This window comes from Ailuropoda melanoleuca, chromosome 1, assembly GCF_002007445.2.
Source record: "Ailuropoda melanoleuca isolate Jingjing chromosome 1, ASM200744v2, whole genome shotgun sequence".
Taxonomy (NCBI): domain Eukaryota; kingdom Metazoa; phylum Chordata; class Mammalia; order Carnivora; family Ursidae; genus Ailuropoda; species Ailuropoda melanoleuca.
In genome coordinates, this window is record NC_048218.1 from 113285829 (window position 1) to 113306604 (window position 20776).

At 44.9% G+C, this 20776-nt stretch overlaps 1 protein-coding gene across 24 annotated transcripts in view; it reads left to right on the forward strand.

Moving 5' to 3' along the window:
• IKZF1 (IKAROS family zinc finger 1) overlaps nt 1-20569 on the forward strand; it is a 98248-nt gene extending 77679 nt beyond the window's left edge. For 14 of the 24 annotated variants that reach the window (XM_034665427.1, XM_034665440.1, XM_034665424.1 and 11 more), the window contains 3 exons: nt 1171-1296; nt 5661-5795; nt 16237-20569. In XM_034665427.1, coding sequence (XP_034521318.1) covers nt 1171-1296; nt 5661-5795; nt 16237-16946 — 971 coding nt within the window. In that variant the 3' untranslated portion in view covers nt 16947-20569. The remainder of the gene's footprint in view (nt 1-1170; nt 1297-5660; nt 5796-16236) is intronic. The other 10 variants (XM_034665487.1, XM_034665416.1, XM_034665463.1 and 7 more) reach the window with 5 other exon arrangements.
• The last annotated feature ends 207 nt before the right edge of the window (nt 20570-20776 follow it).

A 20776-nucleotide genomic window follows, 5' to 3' on the forward strand; every position in this document is an offset into this window, starting at 1 on the left:
AAATGTCCCCAAATTTTGCTTTTTGTCTTAGTCTTCCTAAACCATTGCATCTATTCACCTAAGGAAGAGATTGAACCAGTACAAGCTTTGGTTAAACCATTTTAGCAAACATTCCTATTTGGATGATATTGATTTTTATACAAAGCATTCAAATTCATGAAATCTAACAACATAAGAAGGAAGTCAGAGAAGATTCTGGTCTGAGGATGGAAAGTTACATTCCTCATATAAATAAAGATACTTTACTTATTTCATCTCTTAAATTGCTGTGTATTAAAGTCTCTAAGCTTAGTCATGGTATGAATTTATTTGCGCTAGTCTTCTTTCCCTAAAATACCCTTCAATAAAGTTCAGGAAGAATCAAATCCATCATACAGAACTGCACTGCTTAATATGGTAGCCACTAGCCATATGTGGTATTTAAATTATAAGTTTAATCAATTGAACTTCAACAAAGTCAAAACTTCAGTCCGCAGTGACTCTAGCCATACTTTGAATGCCCAGTAGTCATGTGGAGCTGGTGGCTGCCATATTGGACAGCACAGATGGAGAACACGTGCATCTTCATGGTAAGTTCTGTTGGACAGGGTTGATCCAGAAACCATGCCATCCTTAAGTTTTCGGGGAAATGCAGAGCTTCCTCTAAACCAGAACAAGAAAATACATTTGGAAATGAATGCTCATTTCATTAATGTATATTTATATCCACTGTGGTTTCTTAGAGACCTCAAATTATCCAGTTTAGTATCGAGAATTTAATCCACTTTGGCTGCATTTGGATCCGTCACCAGTTCATGCCAGACCTGAACCACACTGTAGACGCATTCCTCACATCTCCGCCCGGTTATTGGGCATCTACCAGATCACACAGCAGTGGCCCATTTCCTCCAGTTAAAGAAGTGATTTAAATCCAAGAGAATTTGGTTGTTAGGACTGTGGGCAAATCAAGATGAAACAAGACTCACAGGAGCTCTTGACAGAATCAAAGAAACCCCTGGGCAGTAACATTTTTAAATTTAGCAATTTTGACTGAGTCCATAAGGCTTTTAGCTCTCAAGAGTAGAGGGGTCTTTTTTTTTCCTTTTTGATAATAATTGTATTGTATGCATTCCCATTACACATAAGGCCAATATTTAATTGGGGTCTTGAACTCAATTGTGTTTTCTGCAGTTGGTAAACCTCACAAATGTGGATATTGTGGCCGAAGCTATAAGCAGCGAAGCTCTTTAGAGGAACATAAAGAGCGTTGCCACAACTACTTGCAAAGCATGGGTCTTCCAGGCACGCTGTACCCAGGTAAGCGCTGGCTCTCCCTCCCCAGCACACAGTGAAGAAGGGCCCCAGGCACACAGCTCCGGGTGCACAACACACAGGCGTGCACGCCACCACTGCCGAGACAGATGGACGTTTTTGGCCACTACCACGGCACAGTTTCACCCAGAGCACACTGTGCTTCCCAACTTTTGAAGCCCTCATCTCACCAGCGAGAGCCTGACCTTGAACCCCTCCCTCTTGAAAGCTGGGGAAATGTCTAAGATAATAGTGACCCCTGAAACTTTGGGGTTTTTTTCTTGGTTTTTGGTGATTTTTTAAGAATTTGGAGTATCGATTGCTTCTTTGTGCTTAGTAATCAAAATAAGATGTGAAGTCTCGTTTGAAAAACTATTTTTTCATGAAGTTGATCGAATAAAAGCTTTCAAGCTGGGTTTTCATTCATCGCTTTTGGCACCTGCCTGGCACAGGCGAGCTCCTTGGAAAACCCTGACAGTCCAGAGGACTGCGGCTGTCACAGGTTTCGAGGAAAGGCCGCTTTTTTCTTATGAGCCGTGATGCTTGCGGCATCCCATCACGAAATAGTGTTTGATTCTAATCTTAGATAATGTAAAGTGAAGGATGTAAACAGAAGGCTGAATTTGCAGGAGGCTGAATTTACTCAGAGGGACGGCAGTGGTATAAAAGGCACTTTTCTAACTTTTTAAGACATAAGAGATTTATGAATAGATCAACGGAAGCTAACCTCGTTCAAAACACCATTTGCTTGGTGCCACCAACAGAAAGATCATTGCTGGATCCAGGAGCAGAAGTTAAATTAAGAGTTGAAAATTTTTAAAAACTTCATTCAGCTCTCTGACTTGAATGAATGGCTCATAAAGGAAATCGACCAGGGAACCCGCAGATCACTTTCGTCATTTTAAATTTTATGTGATCACTTAACTGGGTTTTTATTAGGGTGAAATGCTCATAGAACACAACTTAGGACCTTCACCGTTTTTTGAGTGTATGGTTGGGTGAGACAGAGTAAGTTAAAGGGCACTCAGATTAAGGACAGGAGAGACAATGGTCAGAAGGGAGTTCTAAGAGTCGAATAAATTTGGCACGCATGGCAGCATGTTACGTGGCCAGAGTTCTGTGGTTCTAGGGCTATATTCTCCACCCATCAGCTGTGGATCAGGGAGCTGACCACTGATCTTTCTGGGCCTTACTCTTCTCACCTGTAAAATGGAGAGATCCCATTAAATTCTCAGCTAGTCTTCTTCAAAGTCTGAAGTCTGTTTCTAGAATGAGGGTTATTAGAAGAGAGGAAATCAGGTAGCAAAACAGTAATAACAATATAATAGTCATCAATTTGTGGCCAAACCCCAGGGTGGTGTCTAAAGGATGAGAGGATGAAGAGGCTCCTTTAGAATAAAATCTAAACATTCCAAGATTGTGTTTTTCTGACAAAAATAAATTAATGGATTTTGGAAGTAAGTACCACTGTACCCCTCTTTGCCAAGAAGGGGGGACCTGTGAGGAAGCATATTAGCTCAATCGGTCAAACATACGACCAGTGGGATTGGGTTTTTATGGATTTTGTGTGTATCCTTCATATAAATCAGGGTACAAGTTTTTATGTTAGCCTGTTTAATGAAAAACACACATTTCTGGTGTTGAAAACTTGCATATAAAAGCAATAATAACCAATTTGAAATATGTTTTCAAAATGGACTGATCCATGCTTAAATAAGCCATTTATCTACCCAACAGATATTTGCTGCAATATATTATCTACAACACTGAACCCTCTTTGAGCACAGTTATCTGAATTTCCTTTAAAACCATACACATGAAATTGAGAAGGCAAAATGAAGAAGAGACACAGAGCACATTGGTTTTCTCTGCCATTCTATTACTGAAGGAACAGGCTAGGAAGTCAGCCTAGCCTGATCCAGGGGAGAGCAGCCTTTGTGTCCCTGAGACCTGGGTTCAAGTTGGATCTCTAAATCTGTTTGTGAATGCGACCCTGGACTCTCACGTAGGAGTGATAATTCCTGCCTGGCCAACCTCGCAGAAAGGCTCTGGGAGAAAGAGGAGAGAGCGTTAGGGAGCGTTGACATGCATCACGCACTCACGTGCACATACAAATGTCAGTCACTGAAGTATTGAAACCTGACAGGTCTCCTCTGTTGGTGTTTGTGTCAGTGAGCTTATATATTACCCTCTCGCCAGAATCACCTCCATGTCGAAATGCTAATCTGTTCCCTTTGGTGATCGGATCATTGGGCATACCACAATGATGTGTCCTTATGTTCCTGTGCTCGGGAGATAAAGAAGGCTTCCTGTGTGCAGTGAAGGAACTCGGGGCATGGAGAGAATCCATAAAAGCACTTCAGTGCTCATCCTACAAGCCAACATCTGGGATTCAGAGGGCAGGCAGTGGGCTGCTGGGGTGTGGAGAGGGGTGGGAGAGGGAATCCTTGCTCCCTTGGCTTTGCTGTGCCAGGGCTGGTTGAACCTGTGCCTTCTCATGCCCCGTCCTTCCCACAGCACCTGAGACCAGCCCCCTTGGTGCACAGATGGGCACCCAGATAGCCTCTCCCCTCTTCAGACCCCTTAGGTTGGGGCCATTCTTTGGGATTTGGTAAAAACAAAGCCTAGCTTAGCTAGGATATGGGAGAGTTTAATTTTTCTGAATATAACTTTATTTAGTTAAAGACTTGTTGGTCCTCTGTTGTAATTTCCTTTATGGAAGAAGTAAGTTTCTCTTGAGTTTTGGAAGATGATCCATCAGGTACACAAATCGTGTTATAAGCTCTTAGGGGGAAATGCATCAAAGTCAAGGTAGCCACCGATCTGGGAGCTTTGGACTCCTTTGTCCCTCACTGTGATGACTCTGAGTGTCTCCCCTCTCAGGAGGCCCTGTGTCCTGGTGGGGACGTAACCACACTTGAAGTGCTGCAGGTGCCCTGGGTGAGGCTTGGTGGAGAAGGGGGGACATGTGAGGAAGAATATGAGCTCGATAGGTCAAACGTTCAACTGCTGGGATTGGACTGCATGGGTTTTGTGTGTAGCCTTCACCTAAATCAGGGTGTAGACTATTAGTTTGCTCATCGAATAGCAAACACACATTTCCAGTTAAAAAATTGCATATACCAGTGATAATAACCAATTTGAAATATATGTTTCCAAAATGGCCTTCATAATGACCTGAAACACTTAGAAATCATCTTCACAGGTAATGCGCAGGACGTGATGAGGACAGCTGCCTCACCGTGCTGGGTCCAGAAAGCAGAGGTGGAGGAGGGGGAGGGCCAGACACTTGCAGTCATGTGTCTTCCCAAATCAAGGCATGGTTTTCACATAAAATGTGTCTGCAAATTGTATTGGAATATCGTAAAGGGTGTCTGGAATAACAGAGAAGAGGATTGGCATTTTCAAAAGGAAGAGGAATGTCTAGTGCTGAATTCATATGCAGCTAATGCAGAGCTCTTTGAAGAAGAGACAGAAATCAAGAACAGGAGTGGATAAACCTATCGGTCCTGTGTAAATCAGCATGTCGTGTCTGAGAGAAGCGGTGGAGGAGGCATACGGCACTGGGATTGAGGTGGACCATTTAGAAATGGCACTGGAAAGATTGAGTAGCTATTTGGAATATAATTGACATTTTCAGCTCTTCGTACGTTAGGATAAATTGCAGAGATGTGAAAGAGGTCTATTTCCAAACATCCAACTATAAAAACTAGAATAGAGATGGACTCCGCAGGATACAAAGTTGTCTCTTCAATTATGGAAAGAAAGATAATGTAGAGGAATAAAGACGGGCTAGACACAGTCCCTACGTCAGTGCTTACCCCTGCAGTGTCTAGGTGTTTCGCAGTTAGAGCGCGTTGATTTTCCAGAGTTTGCTGTGTGTTTGGGGATCAGGAGCTCTGGCTTCTCCCCTGTGTTGCTGGGATTCGCTGTAGCATTTCTGCATCTCGCTTCGCTTTGCCATCCTAGGGTGCCGGACCCTTAGATCATTTCCAGCTCTGACAGTTCTTTGATTCTCTGCAGGCTGATGTCAGGACTGACTGAGGTAGTGGATTTGGGAGCCCTTGAAAAGTTAAGAAGACTCATCAGAGGGACACAAGTGCTTAATCACATCCAGCTTCTGGTGACAGGGGTGGTGCTTCTCTCCTTTGGTTGTGGGAGATAATGTGCGGTCCCCAGGTGTCATTAGCAGGTGGCTGTGGGCAGCCTCTGTCTGCCTGGCAGCACTGCTGGGGAGATTAGAAATAATCCCTACGAAGGGCCTGGCTCTTGTAGGCGCTTAACAAATGTCAGATTTAACACTGGACGCGACCAAATTCTTTCACTGTAAGCATTTCTAAACTGGCCTCTCTAACTGTCTTTGACTTTAGTCATTAAAGAAGAAGCTAATCACAGTGAGATGGCAGAAGATCTGTGCAAGATAGGATCAGAGAGATCCCTCGTGCTGGACAGACTAGCAAGTAACGTCGCCAAACGTAAGAGCTCTATGCCTCAGAAATTTGTTGGTAAGAGTCAAACGTTTGCTGTCTCTTAAAAAAAAAAAAAAACTACGCGGGTATTTTAGACTCAGGTGGTCATAGTTGAGAGTAGGAGAAAGAAAAAGTATCTCACTTTTTTTAAAAAGCAAAAATTGGTAGGCTTAACGTTTCTTAAATATTTTGGATTTTTTTTTTAATAGACTTCTTACACATAAGAAGTCTTCTCCAGGAAGTTTTTCCTACACGTGGTCTTACAGTGTCCTGGGCACCCAGGAGATCTGCCTGTGGACACCTGTGCTCTTCCAGGGGTGTCCGGGTCAGTGTACTTGGGCTGAACACATGGGCCCAGTGTGGCTGGGGGCTCCCTGCGTGGCCCACTCACCTGCTGCCTGAGCAGCCCCGCTGAGGTGCAGATTCTCAGAAGTTCATAATAACCCTGCATGGGCTGCCTTGAATCACACAGCAACTGACCCATGAGAAGTGCACAGGGAAGAGGCAGCACAGCCGTGATTGCTGTGCTCACCATGGAATCTCTGCCTGTGCCAAGTGCTTTGAGGGATAATGGGAAGAGCAAGCTGGCCCTTTCCTCTAGGAGCTCGCTGTCCAGTGTAGATGGTAGCAACCCTCATCAGGCCACACACTGCAAGTGCAGGAAGAATGATACCTAGTTAGCTCAGTGTAAGAATGGAAATGCCCTGGGCTCGGGGCCCAAACTAGGGATGTCAGCACACAGCCACATGATAATGCTGTCACCTGGGTGACATTACTTGACCTCTCCAAGCCTTGGTTCCATTCTTTATGTACCTCACAGGGCTTTGTGAGCATAAATTAACATCAAGGATGTGAGAACATTTAGAACCCCTCAGTGTAAAAGTCAACAATTATCAATAGGATAACATGGGAAGAGAACACTAGGGGGGAAGGGTTATTGTCAGGAAAGATGACTGTTGGGGAGGGTCATGATTAGGAAGGAGAACCATGGGGGAGGGTCATGTCCAGGAAAGAGGACCTTGGGCGAGGGTCATGGTCAGCAAAGAAGACCTTGAGGGAGGGTCATGGTCAGGAAAGGAAATGATTAGTAAAAGCTTCATGAAGCTAATAGTGACCTTGACAGGGGACCAGGATTTCAGCACATTATTAAAAGTGGAAGAAAGAGACAGGATCTAAATAGGCATAAAAGTACAGGGAAATGGTGATGCTGGTTGTAGGGGCTGGAGCAGGGACGTGTGGGACCTGACTCAGGAGCAGGGTGTTTTCTGGGCTAATTCATGTGCCCTTAGAGAAGCAAGAAAAAGTAGGTTCCAATGAGGTCTGGCCACGGAATCAATGGTCTTTGAATGCCAAGGTAAGAATGTCTCCTTAACTCAGGAGGCAGGAAAAAGCACTGGCATATTTTTGATGGGAGTCACCTCTTAAAAAACAAGACCACAAGTGCCAAGAGGTGACTGGAAAGGGAGAGGGCCAGTGGTGGCAGGGAAGGAGGAGGAAACGGAGCAGAGGGGTCTGGTGGAGTGCATGGGGGTCAGGGCAGGGACTGGGGGATGGAAGCCGTGAGTCATGATTATTCTAGTAAAGGAGGATGCCATTTACAGAATTGGTGAAGATAGTTTCTGGAAAAAGATAGAGTTCTGGTTTTGACCTGCTCATCTTCAAAGGCCTTCTGGTATAGAAGCCACATGGGAGCTGGAAAATGTGTGCTAGAATGGGGTTAATTGTCACTCTGTCCTGGAGTTCCAGAGGACAGATGGGACAACAGGAAGCAGGGAGGATGAAGGAGAGGCCATGTTCTTGGGGCTCCAGCCTCGCTTTTGCACGTAAGCCTCCATTTTTATCAGATTTTAGAGGCTTATCACAGGTTGGGGGTGGGAGAGTTGGGGGAAAGAAGGATCCAATTTAAAACACTTTTGCAGATCACTGGCCAGAGATGCCCTGTGGGGGGTCACCCACATAAATGTGCACTCTTAGACTGTGGGAAAGAGGGAGACCCTGCATTTCCTGAGCACAGCGGGAGCAAGGTCCTGAGCACAGAATAGGCTGTTGTGATGGGATTTTAGGTCACACTGGGCTAGGTGAGAACACAGCGCTCACCGGTGGTATGCAGTGGGTGGTGGGCAGCAGGCGGTGGGTGAGGAAGAGGGCAGTTGCCAGGTAACCAGGAGGGGAGATGGAGCAAAGACACAGTGGCAAGTGCGCCTGTGGATTGTTAGTGGTCACTGACTTTGGGAAGCTGGGCACGACTTCTCCTTCAGGTTGGCAAATTGGACAAGTCCTGCTGAGTACTTTATCAATGAACCTTTGCAGCCCATATTAGCTTTTGGAGGCTTTCAACCAAATGAGACTACCTGTGAACCTGTCCTGTAGCCACCTGGGAGGAGGCCATGAGTTAGGGTATTGTCATCAGATTTACATGCTTCTGTGTTTAAAAAAAAAAAAAAAGAAAAAAGAAAAAAAGCTCTAACCAAGCCAAACCAAGGTTAGAAACAAGTCCCCGGGGGAGTGGGGGGGCACAGGGAAAGTGTGACGGGAATAGTAGGATGAGGACAGCAGCATGGAGATTGAAACAAAGGGCTTAGGAGCGGCTGTGTATTCTGTTAGGTGTTTTCCCAAAAATTTAGTGATTGATAAGTTATTTCTAAAATAATACATCTTTCTACCCCCAGATTCCTAGTTTGTCCTCACTTCAACATGATGGGATTTCAATCAACCACTCCTGACTTGTCACAGCTTCCCCATCGCTAAAATTAGAGAGAGAGAGAGAGAGAGAGAGAAAGAAAGAAAGAAAGAAGAAAGAAAGAAAGAAAGAAAGAAAGAAAGAAAGAAAGAAAGAAAGAAAGAAAAAGATAGAGGGAGGGAGGAAGAGAGGAGAGAAAGAGGGAGGGAGGGAGAGAGAGAGGAGGGAAGGAAGGAGGGAAGGAAGGAAAGAAGGAAGGAAGGAAGGAAGGAAGGAAGGAAGGAAGGAAGGAAGGAAGGAAAGGAGGGAGGAAGAAAAAGGAAAGGAAAGGAAAGGAAAGGAAAGGAAAGGAAAGGAAAGGAAAGGAAAGGAAAGGAAAGGAAAGGAAAGGAAAGGAAAGGAAAGGAAAGGAAAGGAAAGGAAAGGAAAGGAAAGGAAAGGAAAGGAAAGGAAAGGAAAGGAAAGGAAGAAAGAAAAGAAAGAAAGGAAGAGGAATGAAGGAAGAGAGGGAGGAAGGGAGAGGGAAAGAAAGGATTAAAGAAGGAAAGAAAGGGAGGGAGGGAAGGAGGAAGGAGGGAAAAGATGGATCTCTTAGGGTCCCTCTTAACTTCTATATGCTGAATTTATCCTTTATATAAATTCAGAAACATGTAGGAATTCAGCTGTTATCATACATGATCATACACATGGGCTAGTTGTGGTGCCATGGAAAGAGCTCCAGGTCTGCATTCAAGAGACCTGGGTTCAGGTCCAGTTCCAGCTATGACTGGCTAGTGACCTTGAGCATGTCATTGAATGCAGCATCCCCATCTGTGAAATGTGTGTGATACCTCCTGCCCTGCACCTTTCCCAGTTCTGTTCTGAAGATCAAAAGGGACAATGGGTGTGGCACTGCTCTCAACTCGAGAGAGCACCTTAAAAATGTAAGGTGACATTATTTTCCTGTGGTATATTGCTCAGAATAGCCTATAATTTTGCTTAATTGATACACGATCTATGATTAAAATTTTTTTAAAGATTTTATTTATTTATTCAACAGAGATAGAGACAGCCAGCAAGAGAGGGAACACAAGCAGGGGGAGTGGGAGAGGAAGAAGCAGGATCCCAGGGGAGGAGCCTGATGTGGGGCTCGATCCCATAACACTGGGATCACGCCCTGAGCCGAAGGCGGACGCTTAACTGCTGTGCCACCTAGGCGCCCCATATGATTAAAATTTTTACCTTGCATGTTGGCATGACTGTAAGCAAGTATTGATTCTGTCAGCAACATTCCTCACCAATTATGTCATCAAAGATCTCATCCTCTGAGATAATCAGATAGAGGTCAACAGGATCAGTGAAGCCCATCAGAAAGGGGATAATAATGTTACATAGGATTGCTACTCATTGTTCTTAGTCTGTTGGGCGATTGCAGGGAGAAAGTGTTGNAAAGGAAAGGAAAGGAAAGGAAAGGAAAGGAAAGGAAAGGAAAGGAAAGGAAAGGAAAGGAAAGGAAAGGAAGAAAGAAAAGAAAGAAAGGAAGAGGAATGAAGGAAGAGAGGGAGGAAGGGAGAGGGAAAGAAAGGATTAAAGAAGGAAAGAAAGGGAGGGAGGGAAGGAGGAAGGAGGGAAAAGATGGATCTCTTAGGGTCCCTCTTAACTTCTATATGCTGAATTTATCCTTTATATAAATTCAGAAACATGTAGGAATTCAGCTGTTATCATACATGATCATACACATGGGCTAGTTGTGGTGCCATGGAAAGAGCTCCAGGTCTGCATTCAAGAGACCTGGGTTCAGGTCCAGTTCCAGCTATGACTGGCTAGTGACCTTGAGCATGTCATTGAATGCAGCATCCCCATCTGTGAAATGTGTGTGATACCTCCTGCCCTGCACCTTTCCCAGTTCTGTTCTGAAGATCAAAAGGGACAATGGGTGTGGCACTGCTCTCAACTCGAGAGAGCACCTTAAAAATGTAAGGTGACATTATTTTCCTGTGGTATATTGCTCAGAATAGCCTATAATTTTGCTTAATTGATACACGATCTATGATTAAAATTTTTTTAAAGATTTTATTTATTTATTCAACAGAGATAGAGACAGCCAGCAAGAGAGGGAACACAAGCAGGGGGAGTGGGAGAGGAAGAAGCAGGATCCCAGGGGAGGAGCCTGATGTGGGGCTCGATCCCATAACACTGGGATCACGCCCTGAGCCGAAGGCGGACGCTTAACTGCTGTGCCACCTAGGCGCCCCATATGATTAAAATTTTTACCTTGCATGTTGGCATGACTGTAAGCAAGTATTGATTCTGTCAGCAACATTCCTCACCAATTATGTCATCAAAGATCTCATCCTCTGAGATAATCAGATAGAGGTCAACAGGATCAGTGAAGCCCATCAGAAAGGGGATAATAATGTTACATAGGATTGCTACTCATTGTTCTTAGTCTGTTGGGCGATTGCAGGGAGAAAGTGTTGTTTCTTGTTGTTGTTGTGGTTGTCATCGTTGTTAGAGAGAGAGGAGGGGAGGGGCAAAGGGAGAAGGGGAGGGAGAATCTGAAGCAGGTTCCACACTGAGCACAGAGCCTGATGTGAGGCTTGATCACAAGACCCCGAGATCATGATCTGCACCAAAATCAAGAGTTGGGTGCTTAACCGACTGAACCACCCAAGTGCCCTGAGAAGGCTTTTTAAATACAAAAGAGGAAATAGGGGAAAATAACAATGATTAATATTCTTTTTATCCATTATAATTATCTTGGTATAGTTTCTTTTTTTGAGAAGAATAATACAACCCTGTTGCATTATTAAAATGACACGTGGTTAATATAAGGAATTTTAATGGAAAGAGAAATGTTTTAGAATCACCCCAAAACTCCAACATCCAGAAATTGCCAATATTAAAAGTAGCTGAGCATTATTCTAAACATCTTTCTATCCATATATACATATGTGAGGGGCTAGGTGGATTGATAGACAGGTGTGAAATAAATACTTCTGTAAGTTTCTATCATATTACAGATGCTATTTCAAAATAAAAGAATCACTTTTATAGCTGTCTTAAATTTAAGAGGGGAACAAAAAACAAAACTGGAGGCATGGCTGATCTTCAAATAAATATTTTTTCACAAAAAGATATTATTTTTAAAGGATTTTTCTAAGATTTGAAAGATATACTGCATTATTTAAAACCCGAAGACCTTCAAATCAATGTTTTAATCCATTTGTTTCAATTTAGGCCGTATCTACTGACTTGTAGCTTTGGGAAATAAGGACATGATTTTATTCCCGTGTGTTCAGTTATGTTATTTTTACATCATCCTCCTTCCTAATATTCACATTCTATTCCATAATCCTAATTCTCCAAGAAGTCTAGCTACTTATTGTTAACTCTATATTTATATAGATTCAAGGCTCAGACTCAGTCCTTTTAGCTCTATTTCTTTGTATTTTGATTAATCTCTTAACTGATTGGACTTAACATTAAAGGTGCTATAGGGGGCCCCTGGGTGACTCAGTTGGTTAAGTGTCTACCTTTGGCTCATGTCATTATCTCAGGGTACTGGGATTGAGCCCCGTGTCAGGTTCTGCACTCAGCGAGGAGCCTGCTTCTCCCTTTGCCACTCCCCCTGCTTGTGCTTTCTCACTCACTCCCTCTCTCTCAAATAAATAAATAAAACCTTTAAAAAAAAAAGGCAGGTGCTATAGGTGCTCTCTTTCAGTTGTTTTGTGTTCAAGGATGTCTACCTGTTGCCTTTCTATCTTTACAGAGTGTGTGGTGTCACAATGGTGTTGCTTGTTGAATGTTGCTGTGCAAATGTCTAAGGCCAATCTGATATTTTTTTCTGAAAGGTGATTTCTATTTTCTTCCTGAATGCTTGAAGAGTTCTTTCTGTAATCTTAAAATTAAATATCCTCACTAGGATGTGTCTTGGTATTTTGTATTCTGAATAAAAATTTCCTGCCATTTTAATCTGGGGAATCCCTTTTTCTCTCTATTTCTAAAAAAATCCTCTTCCTCATAGAGATATCTTTTGTTCCATCTGTTGTGATCTCTGTCAGGGATACCAATTGTCCTTATGTTGGATAATTTGTCTTCCATATCTGTTAGCATTTCCTTAAGTTAATTTCTTGGTCTTTTTTTCCACATTCATTCACATTTATTATCTTGTTTTTTTCCTCTATATCAATCATTCCATTTTTAGTAGCTTATGTTCTATTACTTGCTGCTTCTAAATCCATGGGCTCATTCTGTAATAAAACTGTTTTGGACTTCATTTTGTTTCCTGAGATCAGACATCTCCTTTTTTCATCTCATTCTGTTGTTTTAGCATGCTGTCTTTTAGAACTTTTTTTTTATGGAGTCCATGTCACAAAGTAATTGTGAGATATTTCCTCTCTTCCTTGAGTTAAGCTTTTTCCTAGGATGGGTGTATTGGTGTATTTTAATTCCTTTCCTCCCTTGTATTTCTAGAAAATATTTTCTCCATAACCATGACATTTCTTTTAATCTTGCTATTCTATTTGGGATGATACAGCCTGATTGACATTCCAACATTCTTCCCACTGTATGTGAGACTTTTTTTTCCCCCTGTGAGTGCTATTGACTTTTCTAGTCCTGAAAGAATGCCAAGGATGGAGTAGAGGGAGGAGTTCAGGTGAGGCAAAGTGACATTTTTGTTAAAAGACACTCTTTCTGTTCTCTCTTCCTCATTCTGAGGTTTGGTTCAATGTCCTAAACCAGTTATCACTGTACCTGGTTAGAGAGTGCTTCCCAGCCCCACAGGGGGACACCAGGGGCTTCGGGCTGTTTCCCCTCATAGAGGACCTGACTCCTGTCAAGAGAGCCAACCTCACTGCTCACCTGTCCAGTGCCACCTGGCTTGCTAGCAGAGGTTTTTCACTGCTTTTTGATCAGAAGTGGAAGAAGACTTTATCTGAATTTGTTCTCTACAGAAATGAGGATATAAGGGAGAATGCTGAGGATTTTGTTGGCTCATACTTAAGGTTTTTAGAAGTCAGATCGGCAGCCACCCTTTACTGTATGTCTGAGGACAGAATTGTCTTTCCTTGGTCCTTGATTTTTTTTACCTATTTCATTAGAATGCATTCTTTTATTTAGTTGATTGCCAAAGTGAATTGTGTGACTTTTTATTTTTCTCACTTTGTGGAGTATTAGAGAAGAGAAATTCTGTGGGTCATTTCAATATGCCACAGTAATCTCCAATATATGAACTTTTTCCTCTGTCCATTTGTTGTTGAGACCAAGTTTTAAAAACAAGGGATTTTAATGGTTGCTTGGGAAACCAGAGAATCGTGACTTTGAGGAGAAGCAGGATGATTAGGTGGGAAAGCACCATTTTTGGTGGGACTCTACACACTTTGATACGTATCTAAATCAGCCTCAAAGTCTGTGCCTCATCTTGCCCCTACCAGGGTTTGGCAGAGGGATAGACAGGGGCATAAGCCCTCTGTTTTGGGGTTAGAGCAACAAGATACTTAGCACCTCAGCACAAAAACGAGGAAAACTGTGTGGTGTTACTAATGCTATCAAATTACTTCTTTTAACTTTTAAAACATAGAGAAACACCACCTCTGTGTTCCCTGCCGCCCACCATGCAGAGAGATCCCAACCATTCTGTTCCGTTTCTGCAGAGGGTGTGACTGGCCACCAGCAGGTTTTCCTTTCTGTAATCTAAGGATCAGACTGTTCCACTATCAGGGCATGTGCCCCTCCTGACCACCAGTAGATTAGAATGAATGCAGGCTGAGCTGTTTCATGATAAATCTCCTCTGCAAGCAAGAAATGAGGCCTAAAGATGCTTTCTAGTATCATGGGGCCAATCCCTGGGCAATCGTCAGTGGTCAGAAACATTTTTCTAAAAGGATTAGTTCTTAAGTTTTGAACTACCAGGGAGTTTGTCCTCTTGTTGCTAAGAGATCAGGAGACCTTGATGTCAGGTGTCACTGTGGGTGGTGTGGGGACCCTCCATTGCCACCACCCTCACCAGCAGCCACTACTTGAACTCTCGGGAGAGTAAGTTCACCTAACTTGGCCCCTCTCAACCTGTTCTTCTTCCCATTGCCGAGAAGGGCACTTCCTTCAAACCCTTCAGGGGATCCCCACTTTCATCTGCACCCAGCCTCTGGCCCCTCGACCTTCACCCTGTCCCTCTGAAGCTTCATGCTCCTTCTCCCCTTGCTTTCCCCTTGCTGCTCCCAGTGTTGGACACAAGCCCCACTCGCCTGGCTGACTCTTCCTCAGTCAGAAGCCCATATGACACAAGCCTTCTGTTTTCTTCATCAAAATTCACAGTCTGGGACCTGCTGTCTGTGGAGCCCTGTTTTAATATTTGTGTCCCCTGTTAGCTGTGTGCCACTAAGGATGGGAACCCTTTTTACTAGCTCACCTATCTGTTCCTCCTATCTGGGCCAGGAGACACTCAATGCTCAATAAAAATGTGTTAGAGGAAGAAAAGAAACAGAGTAAGGAGTAAAATGTAAACAGTTAAGGCATCCCTCAGGTGCTTTGATTGATTCACAAACCAGCCCTGAGAGGAAAGCAAATCACTAGCCCTGACAGTAAGAGTGCAGACAGTTAGGGAATTTGCTAATTAAGCCCTGGTTTCATACTGAACCTATAACCAATATTCCGAGAAGGTGCAGCTTGATGCAAATGTTTACTCATAAGCCAGAGCTAGTCTCAGGGTTCACCATTCCCAGAGAGCAAGCTTGCCTACTGCTGCAAACCCTGTCTCAGACCAGAAGTTTCTTGAGGTGAAGCTGGCATGCTGAGAGTCCTCGGCATTGGTTCCTTGAGTATCGTTCATGCTCCGCAATTTTTGGAAAGATCAGATGAATGGCACACCTTGTCCCCTGAGCTTCCTTGGTTTGGCACAGCCTCCCCACACAAATCACTGTGGCACGTGGCTCTGGTGCTACCAGCGATGGAAAGGCCAGTGGAGCGGGAAGCGGGAAGGGTGTGGACACTGGACACTGAGCATCTTTTTACTCTCAGAGCCCAAAGTCAGCTTTCAATAAATCTTAACTATCAATCGTACCTTTTGATTAAATTTTATTCTGAGTATTAAAGTTATGAATTTAAAATGTTATCATGTAATACTATTTATTTATTTATCTATCTACTTATCTATTTGAGAGAGAGAGATTGTGAGCAGGGGTGGGGGGGCAGAGGGAAAGGGAGAGAGAAAGAATCCCAAGCAGGCTCCACACCCACTGTGGAGCCCAACGGTGGGCTCCATTCCATGACCCTGGGCTCCTGACCTGAGCTGAAATCAAGAGTCAGACGCTTAACTGACTGATCACCCAGGCGCCCCCATGTAATACTATTTTAAATAAGTATATTGAATACTATGGTGAATAATTATATTACTAATGTACTTTGATTAAATTTATGAGAAATTCACTAGTTTCTACAAATCACTTAGAACCCTCTATTGAAATACATCATTTAAATATTAATCTTAAATAATGTTCGATTATACCGTCCAAAGGAAAAGACACAGGTAGTGGGTGAGTATTTTGTTGGAAGGTCCCGCTGATTGGTTCACGGATTCATTTGCCCGGTCAAATCTACTTAAGTGCAGACTCCGGGCAGGTCCCTGGGCTAGGTGACCACGGGCAGAGACATCTCCACCTTCCCCATTTGGGAGGTGTTTGTGTGGCCTGTCTGCCAGAGCACTGGGACAGCCTGAGGTAGGATGTCCCCTGCCCCTACCCCCACCCGTGTAGATTCCAGCCGTTACTGTCCTGCAGAGCTCATCCAGCCCCACTGACTGTCACTTGCCTCCCACAGGGGACAAGTGCCTGTCGGACATGCCCTATGACAGCAGCGCCAGCTACGAGAAAGAGAATGAGATGATGCAGACCCATGTGATGGACCAAGCCATCAACAACGCCATCAGCTATCTGGGGGCCGAGTCCCTGCGCCCCCTGGTGCAGACGCCCCCGGGCAGCTCGGAGGTGGTCCCGGTCATCAACCCCATGTACCAGCTCCACAAGCCGCACGCGGAGGGCCCCCCGCGGTCCAACCACTCAGCCCAGGACAGCGCCGTGGAGAACCTGCTGCTGCTCTCCAAGGCCAAGTCGGCGTCCTCCGAGCGGGAGGCGTCCCCGAGCAACAGCTGCCAAGACTCCACAGACACGGAGAGCAATAACGAGGAGCAGCGGAGCAGCCTCATCTACCTGACCAACCACATCAACCCGCACGCCCGCAACGGCCTGTCCATCAAGGAGGAGCACCCGGCCTACGACGTGCTACGCGCGGCCTCCGAGAGCTCCCAGGACGCCTTCCGGGTGATCGGCACTAGCGGGGAGCCCATGAAGGTGTACAAGTGCGAACACTGCAGGGTGCTCTTCCTGGACCACGTCATGTACACCATCCACATGGGCTGTCACGGCTTCCGTGATCCTTTTGAGTGCAACATGTGCGGCTACCACAGCCAGGACCGGTACGAGTTCTCGTCCCACATCACGCGGGGCGAGCACCGCTTCCACATGAGCTAAGCCCCGCCCTGCCGGAGAGAAGCACAAAGCCCCAGGCCCTTCGCTCCTGCCAGCAGCCCGGACTGGACCAGAACGTTGGGCTTTGATTTCTAGGTGGTTTTTCCTTTCGTTTTGTATTTTTTTAAGTCGGTCGTTTGGCTGGGGTTTGATTTGCTTTTGAAAACAAGGAGATTTTTATTGTTAGATGCAGGGTTACATTTGGAGCCCCCCGCCCCCCAAACTGCTATGTTACTAGATGTGCTCATAGACTGCTAGCAGAAATCCCCCTCCCCTGGTGCTTCCTGGAATTCCCCTCCTCCAAAGAATTGCTCATTTTCAGAGAAAGTTTTGAAAAACAGGTCAGAGCCTGGGAAGGAACGAGCTGGTTTCTGTGCTGAGCGTCCAGCACCCACGTGGTTTCCAAGGCCCCGGTGGCAGTGAGCACAGTCCCTGATCAGCCTTACAGGTGCCCCCCAGCACAGCAGGGCCGAGAAACCCAAGCCACAGCCTCTGGACGCCTGCATCTAGGTCTGGAAGGCTGCAGTTTGTAAAAGATGTTGGACTCCCAGGGCAAAGGGCATGAGGAGGGGTCAGAGGACCTGTTCGTCTCTGTCTCCATTTCCAAACCTCTGTAGCATTGCTCACCCTTCTCCGGCTTGCCAGCAGGTGGAAGAAACCCCCAACCTCACACTTCCGGAGGCCGATCTGGAGACCTCTGTCCTCTGCCTTCTCCCATCTGTGCCTCTCACGGCCCAGAGCCTGGCACTACAATTTCAGCATCCGTCCTGAAATGCAGACCTTAATTCCTTTGGATCTCTCAAATGGTAACATTTCCCAGAAACCAAATTCCAAACTTTACACTCCTTCCTTCCCTGGCTGGTTCCACTGACAGCCAGAAGCCTGTTTCTCCTCGGAGGCCCAACCTAGACCCTATCTCAACAACATCACTGTTTTGTTTGTTGGTACGTTTCTCTCCCCGCCCTCACTGTACATTATTCTTGTCTTAAAAATCTGTAAAAGAACGATGCGGAATGATCAGTCACTTTCAGAACCGGAAACTATGACAAGCAAAGCCCAGGAGATGAGGCTACACGCAGAACCTACCCGTTAGAAACTAAACTTCACAACAGTCTGAACCTCTCCTGTAAGAGCAGCCCCTGTGTGCCCACCCATACATAGGAGCATCCTTTCTCACTGGGGGCTTGGAACGTGCAGAGCGACCGCGTAACCTGCCAGCGAGGTCTGGCGGGAAAGAGGCAGGTGGTGCTGGAGGCAGAACCATCCTGAGCCATGCTGTCGGGAGCCCCGCTGAGGTGTTTGGTGATTCCAGTCCCCACTGGAAGGGGAAGCCCTCAAGGTTAATCCCATCATTAAGGATAATAACCCCAACCACTAAGGCAAGTGAGAGTGTACCAGTTCCAATGTTTATGTTTCTTTGCCAAAACTGAACCAAGGTGAACATGAAAAAAAAAAAAAACCCAGAAGAAAAATTGTGCATAAGCACTGTTGCACGTAATCTAAATCTGGGTTTCTTAGTCGCGGTGCTCTAGATATTTGGGGCTGGATCATTCTTTGGGGGTTCGCCGGCGCCTTGCAGAATATTTAGCATCACCCCTGGTCACTACCCAATAGATGCCAATAGCACCCTCATTTCACAACCAAAAAATCTCTCCAGATGTTGCCAAATGTCCCCTGGGGAGCAAGTCACCAAGTTGAGAACCACTGCTCGACTTATAAACCAGTCAAAGGTCTGGGAAGCCTTCCAAAAAGCAAAAGCACTGGAAGAATTGTCCCCATCAGGAGTCTAACTCCTGACCCCCGTTCCTTTGTAAATCCTATAAATGAATGAGTCCTTTTCATTCTTCGGAAGCAAATCTTGAAAGACAGGCATGTCATTCTTGAGGCACGGGTTTCTTTGCTTATGGAATGGTGTGTTGTTTTGAAACTGGAAACAAACATAGTCACAGTGATTGAGACTCGGCCCATGGATGCACTGCATCAGGTAGAGGCAGATAGGGCTTCCGACAGCTGTAATTCCACACACAGTCACAGAGAAGCTACGTTTCATCCAAAGGAACATGCTCAAGGTGAGAGATTTCAGTGATTTCCAGTTTGCTGGCCAGTTGAACCTGCCCTGTTCTTTTCCATCCAACCCACACAGTCAATTGGTTGAAAGGAGCTACTTTATCCCCTGTGGCTTCAAACAAAGCTTAACCCAGAACTGTAAATAGTGGCCACAGATGTTCTTTCCTAAAATGCTCCCCATCCCCCGCCCACCACTGCCTTTCCTAGCCAATGTAACCATCTATTTCCACACCTTTTCTTGTGGTTTTATATTATAACACCGTTTTTCTTTGAGATTATCGTGTTTAAGGTAAGATCCCATAGAATGGCAGCAAGTAATTAAATTATGTTAGAAAGGTGGTCCTATTCTGTACCAAAAGCTGTTAATGTTTTCTCTTCTAGCTGGTTAAAGTAGGATTTTGCATGACTTCACCCCTTTCTGTTCTATGGTCTATTCTGTTGTTGGATGGTGTGAGTGTGTGTCTTGGGAACCGCTGTGTCCTGAAGGATGCCTAGACTTTATGCACTCGTCTTTAAAATAAACACCAGAGACAGAAGGGTCGCTAGTCATGGGTTGATGTGAGGATTACAATCAGAAATCCCTGCCCCTCCCCCTCCCGTCCTCTGTCACTGAGCTTCCCTTGACAGAAAGCCTGGACACTTGCTCCTTTACCCAGGTCCCTTCTGTGATGTGGACCTTAGAGCACGGGCTGTCCTATTGGAAGAATCATTAAAAAGATTTGCTCTGCCACTGCTTTGCCACCAAAGGGCGTATCCCAGCACCAGTCACTTCAGAGACCAGTGTGTCCCACTTCCAACCAAGAATCCAGCCCATAAAGAGATCTTAGACTCTTCATTGAGAAAGGAAGCTACTGTTATGGATTTGTGAGTTTGGGGTTTTTTGGTTTTTGTTTTTTGTTTTTGGGTGGTGGGTTTCTTTTTATTTTTGTGGGGTTTTTTTTCTTGTTTTGTTTTGATTACCATGTAGCTCTTATAGTGTGGTGTTCTTGCCAAAACAGAAGCGGGATCAGATGGACTTGCAGAGATAAATCATGAAGCAAATGTATTGCTCTTTATCTGCACTCCTTGAGTTTTAGCAATAAGGAAGGGTCAACTCTACTTAGAATCCAGAGAGCTTTCATTCAGTTCAGTGTGTTTTTTTTTTTAACTTTAAAATGAACCACAATCAGATCTATTTAAGATGTACAGGCACATCCGCCCATGGGTATGGTCGCATTCACTGTGAACAGATGTAACCAGGTATTAATATGCAATATTGTCTCAAATACTTTCTAATACACTTTTTTATAATGTTGTCCGTGGGGATCGTCAAGGTACAATTTGCTTGTATCCCAGTGCAGCTTTAGGTCTTTGTCCGCCATTCTGGAAAATACGTGTACAGGATTGTAAATGAGAAAATGCACTTGTATTTCCCATCTGCCTTCTCTGGTGATGTTAAATTATTTCTGTTTAGCTGTGAACAAGGGGTAACGTACCCCTGGAGGAATAGAGGATCCTTTTGTACACATTTTGAAATGCTTCTTCTGTAGTGATAGAACAAATAAATGCAACAAATACTGTCCCGTCCCGTGAAGTCTGGTGCCCTGCGGCATGGCCACCTGCTGCAGACTCCTCCCCACCATAGGAGGCAGGCGGGTCTTGGGGCAGCTGAGCCCCAGTTGGGAAACACATGACCGTGGGCATCAGATATGTTTGTAGCACAGCAGAGAGGCTTGGCGGCACACTGGCCGCCTCCTGTCCATGGCTGCACTGGGCTTGGGGTGCTA